Raw genomic sequence first — 14754 nt, 5'->3', positions numbered from 1 at the left:
CGTATGCTCAGATCTTTTCCCTCCATCATTCTCACTACACCCCCTGCTCGCTTGACTGTCATAGGATTTACTGCCTTCAGTCATGCTGCTTCTCGCCTCTGGAACTCTGTCCTACAAGACATACGTAAATTTGACTCTCTTCCTATCTCCAAATCCCACCTTAAAACACACTGTTTTGAACTGGCTTATTCAGTGTGAGTTTGACTCTAATGGCAACACTCAAATTAAGTTTTGCACTTATGTTGATTTTATGCCTATATTTATTATATCACTGTTGTCAGAAGAAAACCTTGTATCTCCAAAATGATAACTTTACAGAAAAAGGAAAACCCATACTCTACTTTTATGTAAGTCAATGGAACCAGACTTTTTTACAAGTAATTTTGGGTCATTTCTTTTAGTCCATTCATCATGAAATTTACACACAGTGTAAAAGGCAACAGGCATTTTCAATGTCAAAAACTGAAAAAAGTCAAAAATGAAGATACGAGGGTTTCTTCCGACAACAGCGATATGTACTTATTATTGTATATTGCTGCTATGTTAGTATTTATTGATGTCTTGATACATTGTTATTTGTTTGCTTGTTATCGTGTGTCTGTAAGGTGTATTTAAGTGCCATAAAAGCTGGTTATAAATACAATGTATTATTATTATTATTATTATTATTAAATGCAAAATCAGATTTTAAAGCTTAATATTAGAAATCAACAGTGTTGGGGGTAACACATTATAAAGTAATGAATAGTGTAACACATTATAGATTATATTTTTGTAATCACATTACAGTCACTGACTCAATAAGAATTGTGGTCCTTGCATTGCACACATAACTCTAAGAGAACAATATTTACCACGTGCAATGCTTTAAAACCATAAATATCCTCGATAAAGGCTGTCCTATATGCTGGTCCTGTTACATAATTTGCTACCTGCTTTGCCTCACTGCGACTTCAGTTGTGAATATGAGCAGCTCAGCATGAGAGCAGGAAGCTCTGTAAACTCCACCAGCAATCTGTCAGAGCATCTAATCACGCTAATATGAAACTGATGGTTAAAGATCCCCATGCTGAAGGAGAGAGAACACACTAGATTTTCAATCAGAAACAACTCCGTAAGCTGTACATTTTCTTGATGAAGGTTTTTTTTTTTTTTTGAGGCCGTTTCAACTGACTAGCCTCTGCGTTTTTAACAGTGTAATTTTTATCAAACATAACTATAAAGAAATAAAGTAACAAGTAGTAAGATCACTTTTTCCAGGGTATAACAAGTAAAGTAATTCCATTACAGTTTGGGAGAAGTAATTAGTAATTTGTAAGGGTAAATGTTTTAGTAATTACCCCAGTATTGAATGAGTATATCAGATCAGTATCGTTATCGGCCGATACTCAAGGTTCTGGTATCAGTATTTGAAAAAGAAAGTGGCATTATGCCATCTAGCTAAGTTATTTACCAGGCAAAATTCATGATGTAGTAAGAACCAGCAGTAATGATCTCAGAAAGAATCAATTCACTGCCTGTTGTTTCCTGTGTACATTGAGTTTAGAGTACGATTTGAGCTTCAATACAACAATATGTGGATCACACGCACATGGCAGCACCCGACTGATTTCGGTGCTTTAATTAAAAACAGTTTGTTTAAATGAAGCAATCTCTCTTTGAGAGTTCATGCTAATGTTAAAGTCAGTTTTGAAAGCCTTCCTGAATTTAGTTCACATATTTTGTTTTGTAGGCTCTTCATCATAAAAGCAACTAATGAATTAGGGCTGTTGTTTTGGAGCAGATCTGTGTGTCACAAGTGGAGTAGAAAAGATTGCACAAACGCTAAAAGCAGTAAAAGTTGCCAGTGTGTTTGTGTTCTACTAATGACACAGTACAGATAATGTCATGTTTGACAGATGCGGGAGGAAAATTGTACCCTCAGGACTTGTCGTCTGTCTTGACAATTGACCTTTGACCGTGGTACTATGGCAGGATGAAGCGTTCCTCAGGGTGCAGGTAGAGGTTGCTGGTTTGAGGGTGCTTTTAGACCTACCTCGTTTGGTCTGGACCAGTCGAATAGCTTCTTGTGCTTGGTTCATTTTGAAGTGTGAACACTCCACCTGTACTGGAGTGTGCACTAAACAAATAAACAGTTGTCTACCAAAAATCTGTGGTTTCGATCCGCTTCCAAGTGAACCCTGATTGAGTTTGCTCCTGGGAACGCATTTTCATGACGGTCTGCAACCTTTTGCTTTCCTTTTCTTCTAGCAGCACGTCAGTCTGTTTCAACTTTTGACTCTTGATTGACACTCATGAGCAGCTGCTGATAGTGGAAGACAAAGTAATAATAAAGCAAAGCTTTTGATTTTGGCACATGGATCAAGGAACATACTTTTGGCCAAGCATCGACCTGATTGGTCAGATTTAAATTGACAAACCATTCAATCACCAAGATGCAGGGAAAAAGATTTATGTATTTTTAAAAATTTTATTGCTTTAATTGTGATTCATTTATATTAGACATCTCTATTTTACTATGAAGCAGGGATAGGATAATACATTTATATGATACCTGAGCTCTGGCTCGAACTTTAGAAATCAAACTAGGTGTGAAAGCAGCCCGAGACCAGCATTGGTGTTCCGCTTATTGTCTTAACCTGAGGATCCTCATAGAGACAGCTGGATCTAGATCAGTGCAAATGGGAAAGTGACCAATCCTCTGCAGTAACTGCCAACACAGCTTGTAAAATGTTTAGACTCTTATAACTTTATGGCTTAAGTCAGACCGGTCCAGCGAGTTGTTTACAAACGTTTAGAATACCCCTAATGTGGACTAAAAGTGGAAAATGTTGGTTGTGTTCCTGGAGATGTATGACTGAGGACCTCCATAATCCTTCATATGGGACAATTCAGGGTCAGAAGTCTAGGCCAATGTAGCTCGTGGGACCTGACCCTCCACGCTTCGATCACGTGGATGTGTGCACACAAGACGTCTTTAAAAACACAACTGACTCATAAAAAGCATTAGTCCAAATGAGAACTTGTGTTTCTGTGATTTTTCACAAATTTGGCAGGCACTGCTTCCCCCTGAACGGTGATATTTTCCTACGCTGTGTCAGCATATCATTTGCCATTTACTACTTTTCATCTTTTATGGTCAGATTTGCTGTTTTTTCTTTTCCTCTTGGACCGAGTGTTTACGAGCAGAGCAGAGCTGTAAGAGAAATGCGAAGGGATTGCATGAATGTGGTCAGGCACTCTGTCTTTTTCTGACCACTCTTACAGCCTCAAGCACTTTGAATAACCAAGCATCCACTGTGATGGGCCAAGGCTTTGTGCTTTGTCATTTTGGCATGGTCACTTGAGAATATTGCCTGTAAATCGCAGTGGTGGAAAAAAAAAAAGTTTCCTTCCGTCGTCATTCTACATGAGTCTCTCCGCCAGGACTCCATATGTTAGAGGCATTGTTAATGTTTATAGAATTTTTTCCTAATACATCGTCCCATTCTGAATGAGCATATACAAGTCAGAGAAAACTATAAACCTAACTGCTTCCTAATGTGGCTGAAGTCATGGTTTGTGTTTCTGGGTCATGTGGCTTGTCTGTTCTCAGTAGCTTGTAAAGGACAGTGCTCCACACGTCAGCCCCATAAAAGTCAGTGATCTTCAGTGTGAATCTGACCTCTGCTCCCTTTTCTTGTGATGCTGGAGTCTGCTCAAGACCACAAAAATCAGACTGGACTTCAGAAGACTTTTTTGGCTTTTTCAAAAACAGACCACTGACCATTACACAAAGTGTGTAAAGATGTTTGATCCACACAAAAGGAAAAGAGTAGAGAAGGCTGACTTTTTAAAGCAATACTTCAATGAAAAGTCAGATTTATACAGTTTACCCCATTCCCAAATGTAATCAGTTCAACAAGGCATGTTTGGTGTCCAAAAGCCTATAGTGGTTTTTATAGTTATCAGTTTGATAAATTAAGCCACAATCTGCATTTCTGAATGTATTTTGGATACGGTTATAACTTAAAGAACACTGACCAACTGTATGCTTTATTACAAAGAGACCATAATTAGTCCTGCTTAATTGGATTCAGCACAGTAGCTGTCACAATACCTAAAAATTACCTAGAAATGTAATGATTCTTGGTACCAGTTTAATACAGCAAAAGCAGAAATGCATTTAAGCACAATCCTTTATTTAGAAACTATATTATTAAAGTCCACAACAACTAGCCAATCAAATGCTAAACCAGTAAGCTTAAAGCCAGAGCACATCGACTAATCATTCTAAAACAGTTACCATTATAGTAACTGGCAAGACCAGTGAACCAGAATGAATGGAGGACAGCATTCTTTTACCAGTAATCATGCAAGTTTGGGTTCATTGTGAACTTGATGACATCGGGTTCATATGCAACAGGATGAAGATTAGCATTCTCAAACAAACAAAAAGGCAATACGTGTTTATATTTTTGAATACGAACTCTGACAATATCATATAACTAATGTGTGAAATATTCAATGACGCCATTTGCAGATTGGGGTTTGGCATCAATAATATTACAAAAACTACATCGATTTTGCTTTGAAATGTCTGTTTTTGTTTGAAGTACACTGGTGGTTTATGACATCCGTAGAGCATAGTATGTGAAACATTAAATAAAAGTCATTATATTCATAGTTCTTGATATTATTTATTGAACTACTGGTTCTTTTTCTCTGATTGCATCTAATCTATCAAACCACAAAAAAAAATCACCTGCATATCGTGTATTCAGATAATGGCATGAAGTATTGTGATATTATGTTTCTGCCTTAACGGTCACTCCTAATGGCTACTACTGTTGGTTTTAGCTGTTTGATATACTCTTGTTCATTTGTACGGATAACAGTGTGTCATACAGTGTCAGAAACCACATAAGCAAGTATCTTTCAAATTAATTTTAAACTCAGCATGGTTAGAGGCAAATGTCTGATAATTTAGGCATCTCCCTCATTGGTGAGGTCGAAGCTTCTCTGACTTATTAGCTATGTTGGCCTTATAGTCCCAGTACAAAATTGCTTTTTGTGTTGAAATCAAAGAGGCCAGACCAGCAGACCCCCTGAGGTACTTTAGCAGCCACTGGCAGGGGATTTTCCCTACAGACAACAGTTCAGCACTCATATAAAAGAAGTAAAGGAACCTGACCACACGCCAATGAGCCCGAGATATACGAGGTGGAATGAGACGCCTGCCACCCGTGTGCCCCTAGAAAACAGCGCACACCGACACAAGCCTGGGAGGTATTTTAAAAAGCAGGATTTCTGAGTTAATATCACCCTAAAGTCAAACCTATGAAATTGGAAAAGTGAGGCACATTTTAATGTGTACATAATTTCCAAATTAATAACATTTCATGATAAATAGACCTGGTTAGAAGAAATGGTTCAGATTTACTTGGAGTAAAATCTTGTTACATTAACACACAAAGTTAAAACATTTTTTCTTTTTTTCTATTAAGTTACTATAAAGTTAAACGTTTACTATAAAGCTATTATAATGTTACACAGTTATTCTAGTTGTTAACATTTTTTCAGCACGTCTAAGGCTTGTGCCTCTCTCCAGCCGCTGTATCTTCTGCCACTGTTAAAAGTCGCAACAGCAAATTTACGCCTCGTTTTTAAAGGTGGAGGAAAATCTATGCAAAAACGGCCACCATTAGCTGCTCAAACTGTAGTAAGTCTAGCAGAATATGTAATCAGCCGCATGTGTAATAGCTCCATCTGCTTATTGCGTTACTCCCACTTTTTGCATGATCCTTCCTCAAATGTATATGTATGTGAAAGAGAAGTGTATTTTGTGTTGTATCATGCACAGCCTTGTTGTGCACCAGTTTTTTACATAATTGTACATACATGTAAGCAGAATGGCACAAAGGTATTATATTATGTTGCATTTTTGATGTATTTCATTCCTGTGAAAAGTATGTACAAATTCCAGTCAAGTAAATTAATTCACTTTTCAGTTCATTAGGCTTGTGAGATTGTGTACAGTATATTCAACAAGATTCATCTGATTTTGATTTATTTCACTTGTAAATCTTTACAGAACAATGCAGTAAACTGTAGATGGGTTAACTGAGCGTAGATTTTATTATGTGATTTTACAAGTGCTCAATATGACCTCCTCCAGCTGTACGGACAACATCAATGCCATAGTCAAATTCATCCCATACTCGATTGAGCATGTCGGGTGTCACTGTACTCACGGCTCTTTCAGTGCAATTTCAGAGATTATCCAGTGTTGTGGAACCAGCGACAAATGCTCCGAGCTGTTGGAGGTTCACTGCTGACGGAAATCATGTTGCACAGTTATGACGGATTCACTCTTGTTGAAGTGGAGAACGCAAAATGCTTTCTGCTCAGGGGTCTCCATCTCCTCGCAGACTGAAGGGAGCCATCTTCCAGTCACAGTCAGAAACTCTGTGACCCCCTCTTTCAATTGGTATGTGATTGGTTCCTAGGCGCCTAACGGTTGTAAAAATATGGCGCTTTGAAATTGGATGAATCTTTTTGAATCACCCTGTATAATTGTCCGATCGCATCCCGTAACCATCCCCGATAGACGATAGTGAGAGTCACACTTTGTGTGAGCATGTGTTCTGAAAAAAGGGCTGCGAATGCTGAAAGAATGCTCCTTTCTGGAGCTTATTTTCTTAAGTAACCCGTTTCAGCACGACTAGTTATGTGCTAAGTCAACAGAGAAGCCTGGTTTAACCAGAGAAAATAAACACGTGTGAGTTTGCTCTCAGAAACTTGTAAGCTAACGTTGTTTTTGGTATGGTTTGGTAGTTCTTGGTACAGTTTAGTATTTTTATCTATAGTTATAATAAATTGTGTATTTACAGTCTTTGTCAAAATAGTAGAATGGTTAAAGCTTACCCTATGAAGTTATAGTATTATTAGTAGGGTTATAATTTTTTTATAGACTGTGTATGAATGTTTTTCAGTACTTGCTGTTACCGATACCATTATCAGCAACAACCTACTTTGAATTAATTAGTCATTGGTGTAACAGAGTGCAGTGTACCATAACAATTAAATCTTTAATATCTAGCTGATTTTAAATGAAGAGCATTAGCTTGCTGTTTTAGCAACGTTGAATTGAGTAGCGGTGCTGGGGTTTTGTAGGTTTTGTTCCACATCAGAAAAACACTTATTCTGTACAGCTGAAAGTAAAGTATTTGATCCTCATCTGTTTCTTTCAAAAGCAATCTCTGTAGCACAGTGATGACAGGAATCACATTCGAGAATAATGTTTAGACGTAAATAAGGTTTACGTCTTGTTGGAGTCTTTTGTTTGGTGGGTCGAGCTGTCGAATGTCCTCTAAAACCAGATTACACTGCATGTTTGTATCGACCATCATGTTTGGACAAGGTCTATGATTTATTTGCATACACTGATTGTCATGCTACGTGAAACGCAGCCTTAAAGACAGCTCTGTCTGTGAATATTTTTCAAATAAAGCTGTTTCATTTAAAATAACATGCTGTGAAGCACATTCAGTGGCAGACTGTTACAGCTGCGCTGTGTTAAAGAGTATGTAAGATCTTTCTTACCCACTGCTAAATGTAGATATAAGGAGGTGTACCTAATAAAGTGCTAAGTGAGTATATATTTTAGTCGTTTGTGCTGTATTGTGTTGTGCTGTGGGATAGTTAGAGTGGGTGTTAATGTCTACCATAGAAACAAGATGTATGGCTAGAAATGACTTGCTTGCTATCTCGCTGTGTACAGTAGTGCTAAGCTGGGCACTTGCTGTCTGCTGAAGTGTCTGTGCAATAAAAGAGCATTTGCCTGTATGCTAAAGCCACAATATTAAGCACTGTATCATTTAAGTCGAAATTCTTGTTTTTTTCTGAATCTTCCATCAAAATGTAATGACTTTTGCTTGCTTTCAAAGCATTTTCTGATTTTTTTATTTTTTATTTTTTATTTTTTTATTTTGTCAGGCACAAGTATTGTGTTTGGACTGTGCATCCAGGTACAGAAGAGAAACACTGACAAACTGAGCTACAGCTTTGCTAACCAGTGTGACACTGCACTGTTTTTTTTACAGAGACATCAACATAAAAACATCAACATATTAATGATTATACCTTGCCATTCTATTCAGTCATTCTATGGACTTTAGTTCCAGAAATGTCCACTTTTTTGCCTTTGTTTCATTAGTGTGTGTTTAAAAATTGGCTAATAATTTCCTTGTGGAAATATGCCAAAGCAGAATGTTTAAAATGACTTATGGTTTTACTTCCAATTGCTACAGCGTCAGAAACACTTGTTGTGGTTTGTTCATTAGCGCAGCAGTGTACACTAGGCTTACGTCACATAGAACCATGGGATGTTGGTATAGGTGCATTTTTAAGCGAGTAAATGAGCACAGTATTGAGCCGATACCAGTATCAGTAATGATCCATCCCTAATTATTTTGCTTTTAAATGTAGCAAAAGGCTTTTTCTTTTTTTTGTTTGTTTTTATTCATTTTAATTTAACCACAACAAACCCTATGTGCAAGGCTCCAGCATGTGTTTTAACAAGCGTGACCACTTAAAAAAAAATTAAAAAGCGCTGCAGAATGTTCTGATTCCACACAACAATCTGGTAATGAACTACACATTTAAAAGGGAACATGCTGAAAGAAATCAAAGATTGCAAGACAGATATCACTTTAGTCCAAATCTGTACACGGTACATTTTCTGATGTTTTAATCTACCAACTTCATGGGCAGTCGTCAGTGATCCATAAGATGAGAGCCTCCTACCAGTCAGCCTCTCTCATTCGCCCATTATGTTTTCTCTAGCACTGTGATGCTCTATATGGTGTGTAACTTAATAAGTTTACCCTAGATATTGCTCCCTGGCTCTGTCTGGTGGCTAAACCACTGCCACATGTGCAGCATCCAGGCAAATTGCAGTATGCAGAGTAATGCACTGAATTGTTGAATAAGGAGGCGGAAATCTGTAGATGAGCTTCTGGTAAGTGTCTCCATATGCCCAGTATGTGCAGAGTCAGCAGGCAGGTCTGTGGAAAAGAGCACCACTCACGACCGGACCAGCACACATCACAACACACTGCAGCTATGACAGGGGGGTTAGTAATAGCCTGCAGTAGGGCTGCACAGTATGAACAAAGTGCCAGTATTGTGCTTATTTTGATGTTAGGGCTGCAACTATTAGACATTTTCATTTTCAAATATTCTGTGGAATATTATCTGGATATATCTAGATATTATCTGTATATTGGAATATTCTAGACTGTTTCACTTTAATGACAAATATAAACAGGTCTGCAAGCTTGTTGCTTGGTGAATCAATAATTTGACATGGTTAAAGATTTGCCTTCATTATTTTGACCAGAATAATTGGCTGTTGTTGGACTACATGAATTACTTTACTCATCAAAACACTCAAAGAGACTCTCACCTGGAACTGTGACTGTTCGGGTAAAGATAGGTGTATCTAGTAAAGTGCTCAGTGAAAAACAGCACACAGTAAAATTAAGACATCATGGCTGGTTAAAGGGAAATTCTACCTATTTTTCAAAAATTCACTTGAATTAAATCATTAAGATACAAACAAAGCCATTCAGGGTGGTTTGATGTGAAATGAGTCAGAATTGTCCACAGTGGTGACCAGATGTCCAGAGAGATTAATGTTTTTTTGAAAGTTTATACCTTGCCTTCAACTTGTGGTGGTTGCATGAGGGAAGACCTGTTGAGAGAAGGAGAGATAACTGTGAGAACTTGGGCTGGAGTTCTGGCCGGCTTGAAGCTAGAAGACCAGACCCCCCATCCTTTTAGATGGTGGTAGGACTGATAGAAAGAACTGAGGAACAGAGAGGAGATGGGGTCGTGGTGGGAATTGTGGGAACATGGGAAACTAAAGGAAGAGAAGGGAATTTATAGGGCATTCATTTGGAAGAAGGAGGGGTTTCTGGCAGGTTCTCTCCCCAAATTTCCGTTATTCCGTAGCTCCATTGAAAGCTGCTTCACAGAAAGTTATTACATGATATGGTTGAATGAATGAATACACTGCCTGAAAACTCAGACGTTGGTTAACTATAATTTTGAGATGAGATTTTGGTCCAAAAACATTTTTTTAATCCTTTCATGGTGGATATATAGAAAGCGTTCTGAGGCAAAATGTCCAAAGAAAACCCAATATTTTTTGGATTTGCCACTCTTCTACCATGATCAACATTACATATAAAAACTTGTTTTGGGTTACTGATTGTTTTGGAATAAAATAAAATGGCAACATGTGCATTGCAGACATTGTGACATTTGGTTCCTATCACTACAACTGTAAGTAAGTCTGAGTCAGTAAGTTTTTACATCAGAAACATCTGAATGATGTTAACATTGCAGTTATTGAATTATACAGAACTTTGGAATAATCAGTGGGATTCCCTTTTAAATGGCTCTTGTGCAGATTGTGCCTTCTGCGATATCTCTATTATTAAGAACAATATGAAAATGAAGAGTAACAAATGACATATTGTGCAGGCCTAGACTGTAATATCTACTCTTCGTCTATGGATCTACACATGCTGATGCTAATCTCTGCTTTCTGCTGGGTTCTACTGGCAGTGAATCCCCTCTAGCACATAGCTAGCATATTAGCATTCTGGACTCCAGTGTCTTGGCCTCAGTTTTAAGCTGCCTTGTTGAGTTTAAGGGTGAGTGGTAGTTATTGCTGCACTCATTTGTTCTCATTATCATTTCTCACCTGTGACATCTGGACAGAGTGTGTAGGTCAGCTGACCATCAGCTGGTCTTTCAGAACTTTTTTTATTTTTTTGGTCTCTCTTTTGCTTACTCCCTATTTCTACATCTCTCTTTCTCTTATCCCCTCCCTACCTCCCTCCCTCCACGCGGGCCTCATGTGTGTGGGTGAAGTGACAGGATGAAGATAATCACATCCATATGCCGTAACTCAAACAGAGAGTCATTTTCCATATGGTCCAAAGAAAAAAGGTTTTGTGCACACACACAGGCATTAAGCTCAGGTCAAGCTTGACCTCCCCTAAAGCAAAAGCTGAGAACAACGTGAGCTCTGACATAATGCAGATAGACAAGGGAATTTCTGAAAGCAGCGCTTAAAAATTCTCGCATGTTATTTATAGCCGCAACTTCTGAAGCTGTGAGTTCTTGGAAGACATCACTTTTTGGAGCATTCTAGGGAAAATAATAAAGCATATGACTGCTATAACTGTCCGATCTTAAATTAGGTCTTTGGCTAAATTCCTCAGCTGAAAATTTCAGGTGGGGTGGCTGATATGATAAACTATTGTTATCACAATACATTTAGTCATGATAAACTTTTCTGAGTATATCGTGTGTTGTTAGTATTTCAACTGAATATTTTATTAAAGAGCTGATATCCTACATTTTTCTTGTACTGAAATTTTTTCCTGACATTTGTGTGGGTTTAAGTACCAAAAACATCATAATTTTTATATTACATTTTTATGACGATTTTCTTCCCTCTGTTTATCCCTTAGAATGAAACATGCTGTTTTTGTTGGTGCCTTTAAAACTGAAATGTGTGAATGATCTCTGTTCTAATTGGCCATGTATTGTGGTTCTTTCAGAAAGTGGTCCTCCTTATACACACCTTATCTCCTTAGCTTTAATATGAATGAGGGGGGCTAAACTGCTGTAGGCTGAATTGGTGGATTATGTAAATGCATTAGTTTTTGTGACATCGCTAAATCTCTGAATTCAAACCATATATAGATTGTTTAGAGTGGGACTGAATAACACGTTTTGAAACTTTCACAGTCTTGAAATACTCTTTCATTTACTGTAGTATGTAAACATGTTGCCTGTTCCTACAATCAAACAACACTGCATCACCCAAAACCTATCTGAAGGAGCTGGCAAAGGAGAATTAAGTAATACTTAGCAGCCCCTGTTAGTCGCTAAGTTAATTTAGCTGGCGTTAGCTCTCCAAATTTCTTTGCTAAGATAAAATCGAATTAATATTTCACTCTTACAGATTATCTTATAGATAGAAGGTCTTTTCTCTATGTCTTGGTTTTTGGGATCATCATTTGTTTCTAAAATGTCTGGAATTGAACTGTCCTAGTTAACGTTGTTCAAACAGTAGCAGCAACCTGACCGGGGTTGCCAAATTGAGCAGAATCCCCAGTTTAGCATTTTAATGCAACTTGCTGTGAAGTAATTATATAGCAGGGATGTTTTTTCATTACTTTTGTAGTATTTCAATGAATTTTTTAAAAGCAGTTAGTAAAGTAAAACATGTTATGATCTTTTCTTATTTTTATAGAATGTTTGGATTTTCAGTATCATTTTTGATAGAATATTCAAAACAGTAAAATATTTGGTACTTACTTAGCCCTAGTTGCAGCGTGAAGATGTCTACAAGTATCGTGTTTGTATTTTGCCATGTTGCCCACTTCTTGTTTCGAGTTGCTGTCAGGGTTTAACATGAAAGAAGTTTCCTACTATTTAAATTCTGGATAGAACCGTTTAAACATAAAAGCTTTTTTGTTCCTCGTGATAGTTTTCTTGTGGTTCTTTGCATTCTGAAGAACCGTGCTAATGTTGCAGTGATAACAATAATATGAAAAAAGCTGCTAGCTGTGCTTTGAGCTTTGGAAGTGGTATACTGGTGGAATGATTCACAAACCTAACCACAAGATTGCAGATTAAGGCTGCATGAAAGAAACCGGATCAGATTACAGGTTCTAATGATTCTGAACTTCCATTGTGTTCTGTTGTTGCATCCTTAAATGAGGCAAATCACCAAGTTGATACACCACTAGAAACGACACTATGGGCCATTTAACAGTGTTTAACTTAAACCCCAAAGGGGTAACCTATAGTTCAGAAGAATCTATAAAACCATGTTCTAAGAGAGCTGTAAACCAGGATCTTTAACCCTTCACCTTGTAATGCTCAAATCATGAGGGCTTTACAAGACACAAAAAGCAGTGGCATTTACAATCAACGCATTGTAGCTGCTGCGTGCACAGTACTGGACAGATTCATACAGGCTAAGGACATGTCCCAGCTAAACAAACTGCCCCACGATTAACCACTGCCAGACACTGTTTACACTTTTTACGTCCCTCTCCCCCCTTTCTTTTCTCCTGCAGCTCTTCTTAAGGGAAAAAACAATAATGCAGGTCAAGGCCCGCGACCCAGGCCTAAGTGCCCTGCAGCGATTGCATTGTAAATATGGAAGAGACAGCACACAAATGTAACCATGTGCTTGTGTTGCAGGGTCCTCCAGGTCCACATGGAAATCCCGGTCGTCCAGGGCCTTCCGGACTCAAGGTCTGTACTGCTGCATGTCGTGTGCTATGCACAAATGTCAGTTGCTTATTGCTGTTTTAACTTGATGAGAATAAATAGATCTTCTACCATAACTTCCGCTAAACCTAGAGCAAGATTCACCCAAGTTTTCCTAAGAAGGAACTTACAGAGGATCTTTAGACAAACACTAAAATGTTCATAAGAATACTCGTAAATGCATTCCCAAAAAAAAAAATTCTCAAATCATTTTTAAATAAAATTTAAAAATGTCACATTCATCACCATAAACAACTTGAGCTGTTTAAAAATGATTACCAAAATAGAATTAGAAGTGAGTAAATAGATGATGTGAAAAAAAAATGATAACACTGGAGTGATGAACTACAGTTTAAGAGGTTTACCACTCACTTCTCACAGTCTTAAGACCAGTGTGAGGCGTCTCATAATGTTAAAAAAAAACATTTAGTAACAGTTTTTTGGGAGAGTTCTACTTGTTCTTAGAACTGTTCTTAAGAGTGAAGTTAAGAGAACATTTAGAAAATTCTTAAAGTTTTTTTTAAGAAAAGAAAAAAAAATTTCTTTCTAATTTGGCCCCAGGTTCTTAGCAAATGTGTTTATTTTAGGTCTTTAACAAAATAATGTCAGTAATTAGTTGTCAGTAATGTCTTGAGCACGATTTATTTGAGCTGAGTTAATTTTACCAGGAGAGGTTGTGTAATGTAATTTGTAAAAGGTCTAAGTGTTTGTGTAATTACAACAGCTAGCCAGTTATCAGGTTTGTGTTACATTACCACAAGGTTGATTTGAGCAGGACTACTATTTTCTTCATTATCTTCTTCCTGAATTATGATTGACTTGTGGACTTTGCACATTCATACTGAGTCAAATCATGAATCTCACTGGTGGTCACTGAAATTACAGATTTGTACCACTTTGAATTTGGCTTTATAATACAAAAGCACAGTTTTTGTGTCATCGTTTTTGATCTCCAGTTTGGGTTTGCAGTCATGTATCACATAACAGTGAATCAGTTTGGGAAAGCAAAGGCTACCCTTCTTTTGAGGTTTGCAAGGTCAGCAGCTGCATCTTTCTGAGCTAGGAGCCAAAGTAACTCCATGTACTTTTTGAGGAGAATGTTAATTGCTTGCTGATGCCCAACTGAGTCATTGAGTCACTTCTTGTAGAACAAAAGCTCTCACTCCCGCCTCACTGCAACTGGCTTCTTATGTGCCATCTGTATTTCCAGCCATGAATGTCACATGGCACAGTTCAGGCTGGTTCCAAGTCACTGGATTCATCTTTGCTTTGTAGGCAGGAATTTTACTGGTGTGCTATTCAGTATGGAGCTTGTGTTGTATTAGCAACTGCATTGATGACTTGAAGCATACTGTAGGTAAACCTTTAATCGCTTAAGAGCTTATTATTAGCAATCTGGACCTCATTTGT

The 14754-nt window shown here is 37.7% G+C and overlaps 1 protein-coding gene across 1 annotated transcript in view; it reads left to right on the top strand.

Moving 5' to 3' along the window:
* The window catches only part of col27a1b (collagen, type XXVII, alpha 1b), a 115349-nt gene that overhangs the window by 26226 nt on the left and 74369 nt on the right, over positions 1 to 14754 (top strand). The window contains exon 5 of the mRNA XM_036598416.1: positions 13276 to 13329. Within this exon, the coding sequence (XP_036454309.1) occupies positions 13276 to 13329 (54 nt within the window). The remainder of the gene's footprint in view (positions 1 to 13275; positions 13330 to 14754) is intronic.

This window comes from Colossoma macropomum, unplaced genomic scaffold (assembly GCF_904425465.1).
Source record: "Colossoma macropomum unplaced genomic scaffold, Colossoma_macropomum, whole genome shotgun sequence".
Classification (NCBI taxonomy): Eukaryota; Metazoa; Chordata; class Actinopteri; order Characiformes; family Serrasalmidae; genus Colossoma; species Colossoma macropomum.
Note: the sequence above shows the minus strand (reverse complement) of the source record. Positions and strands in the feature narration are given on the sequence as shown.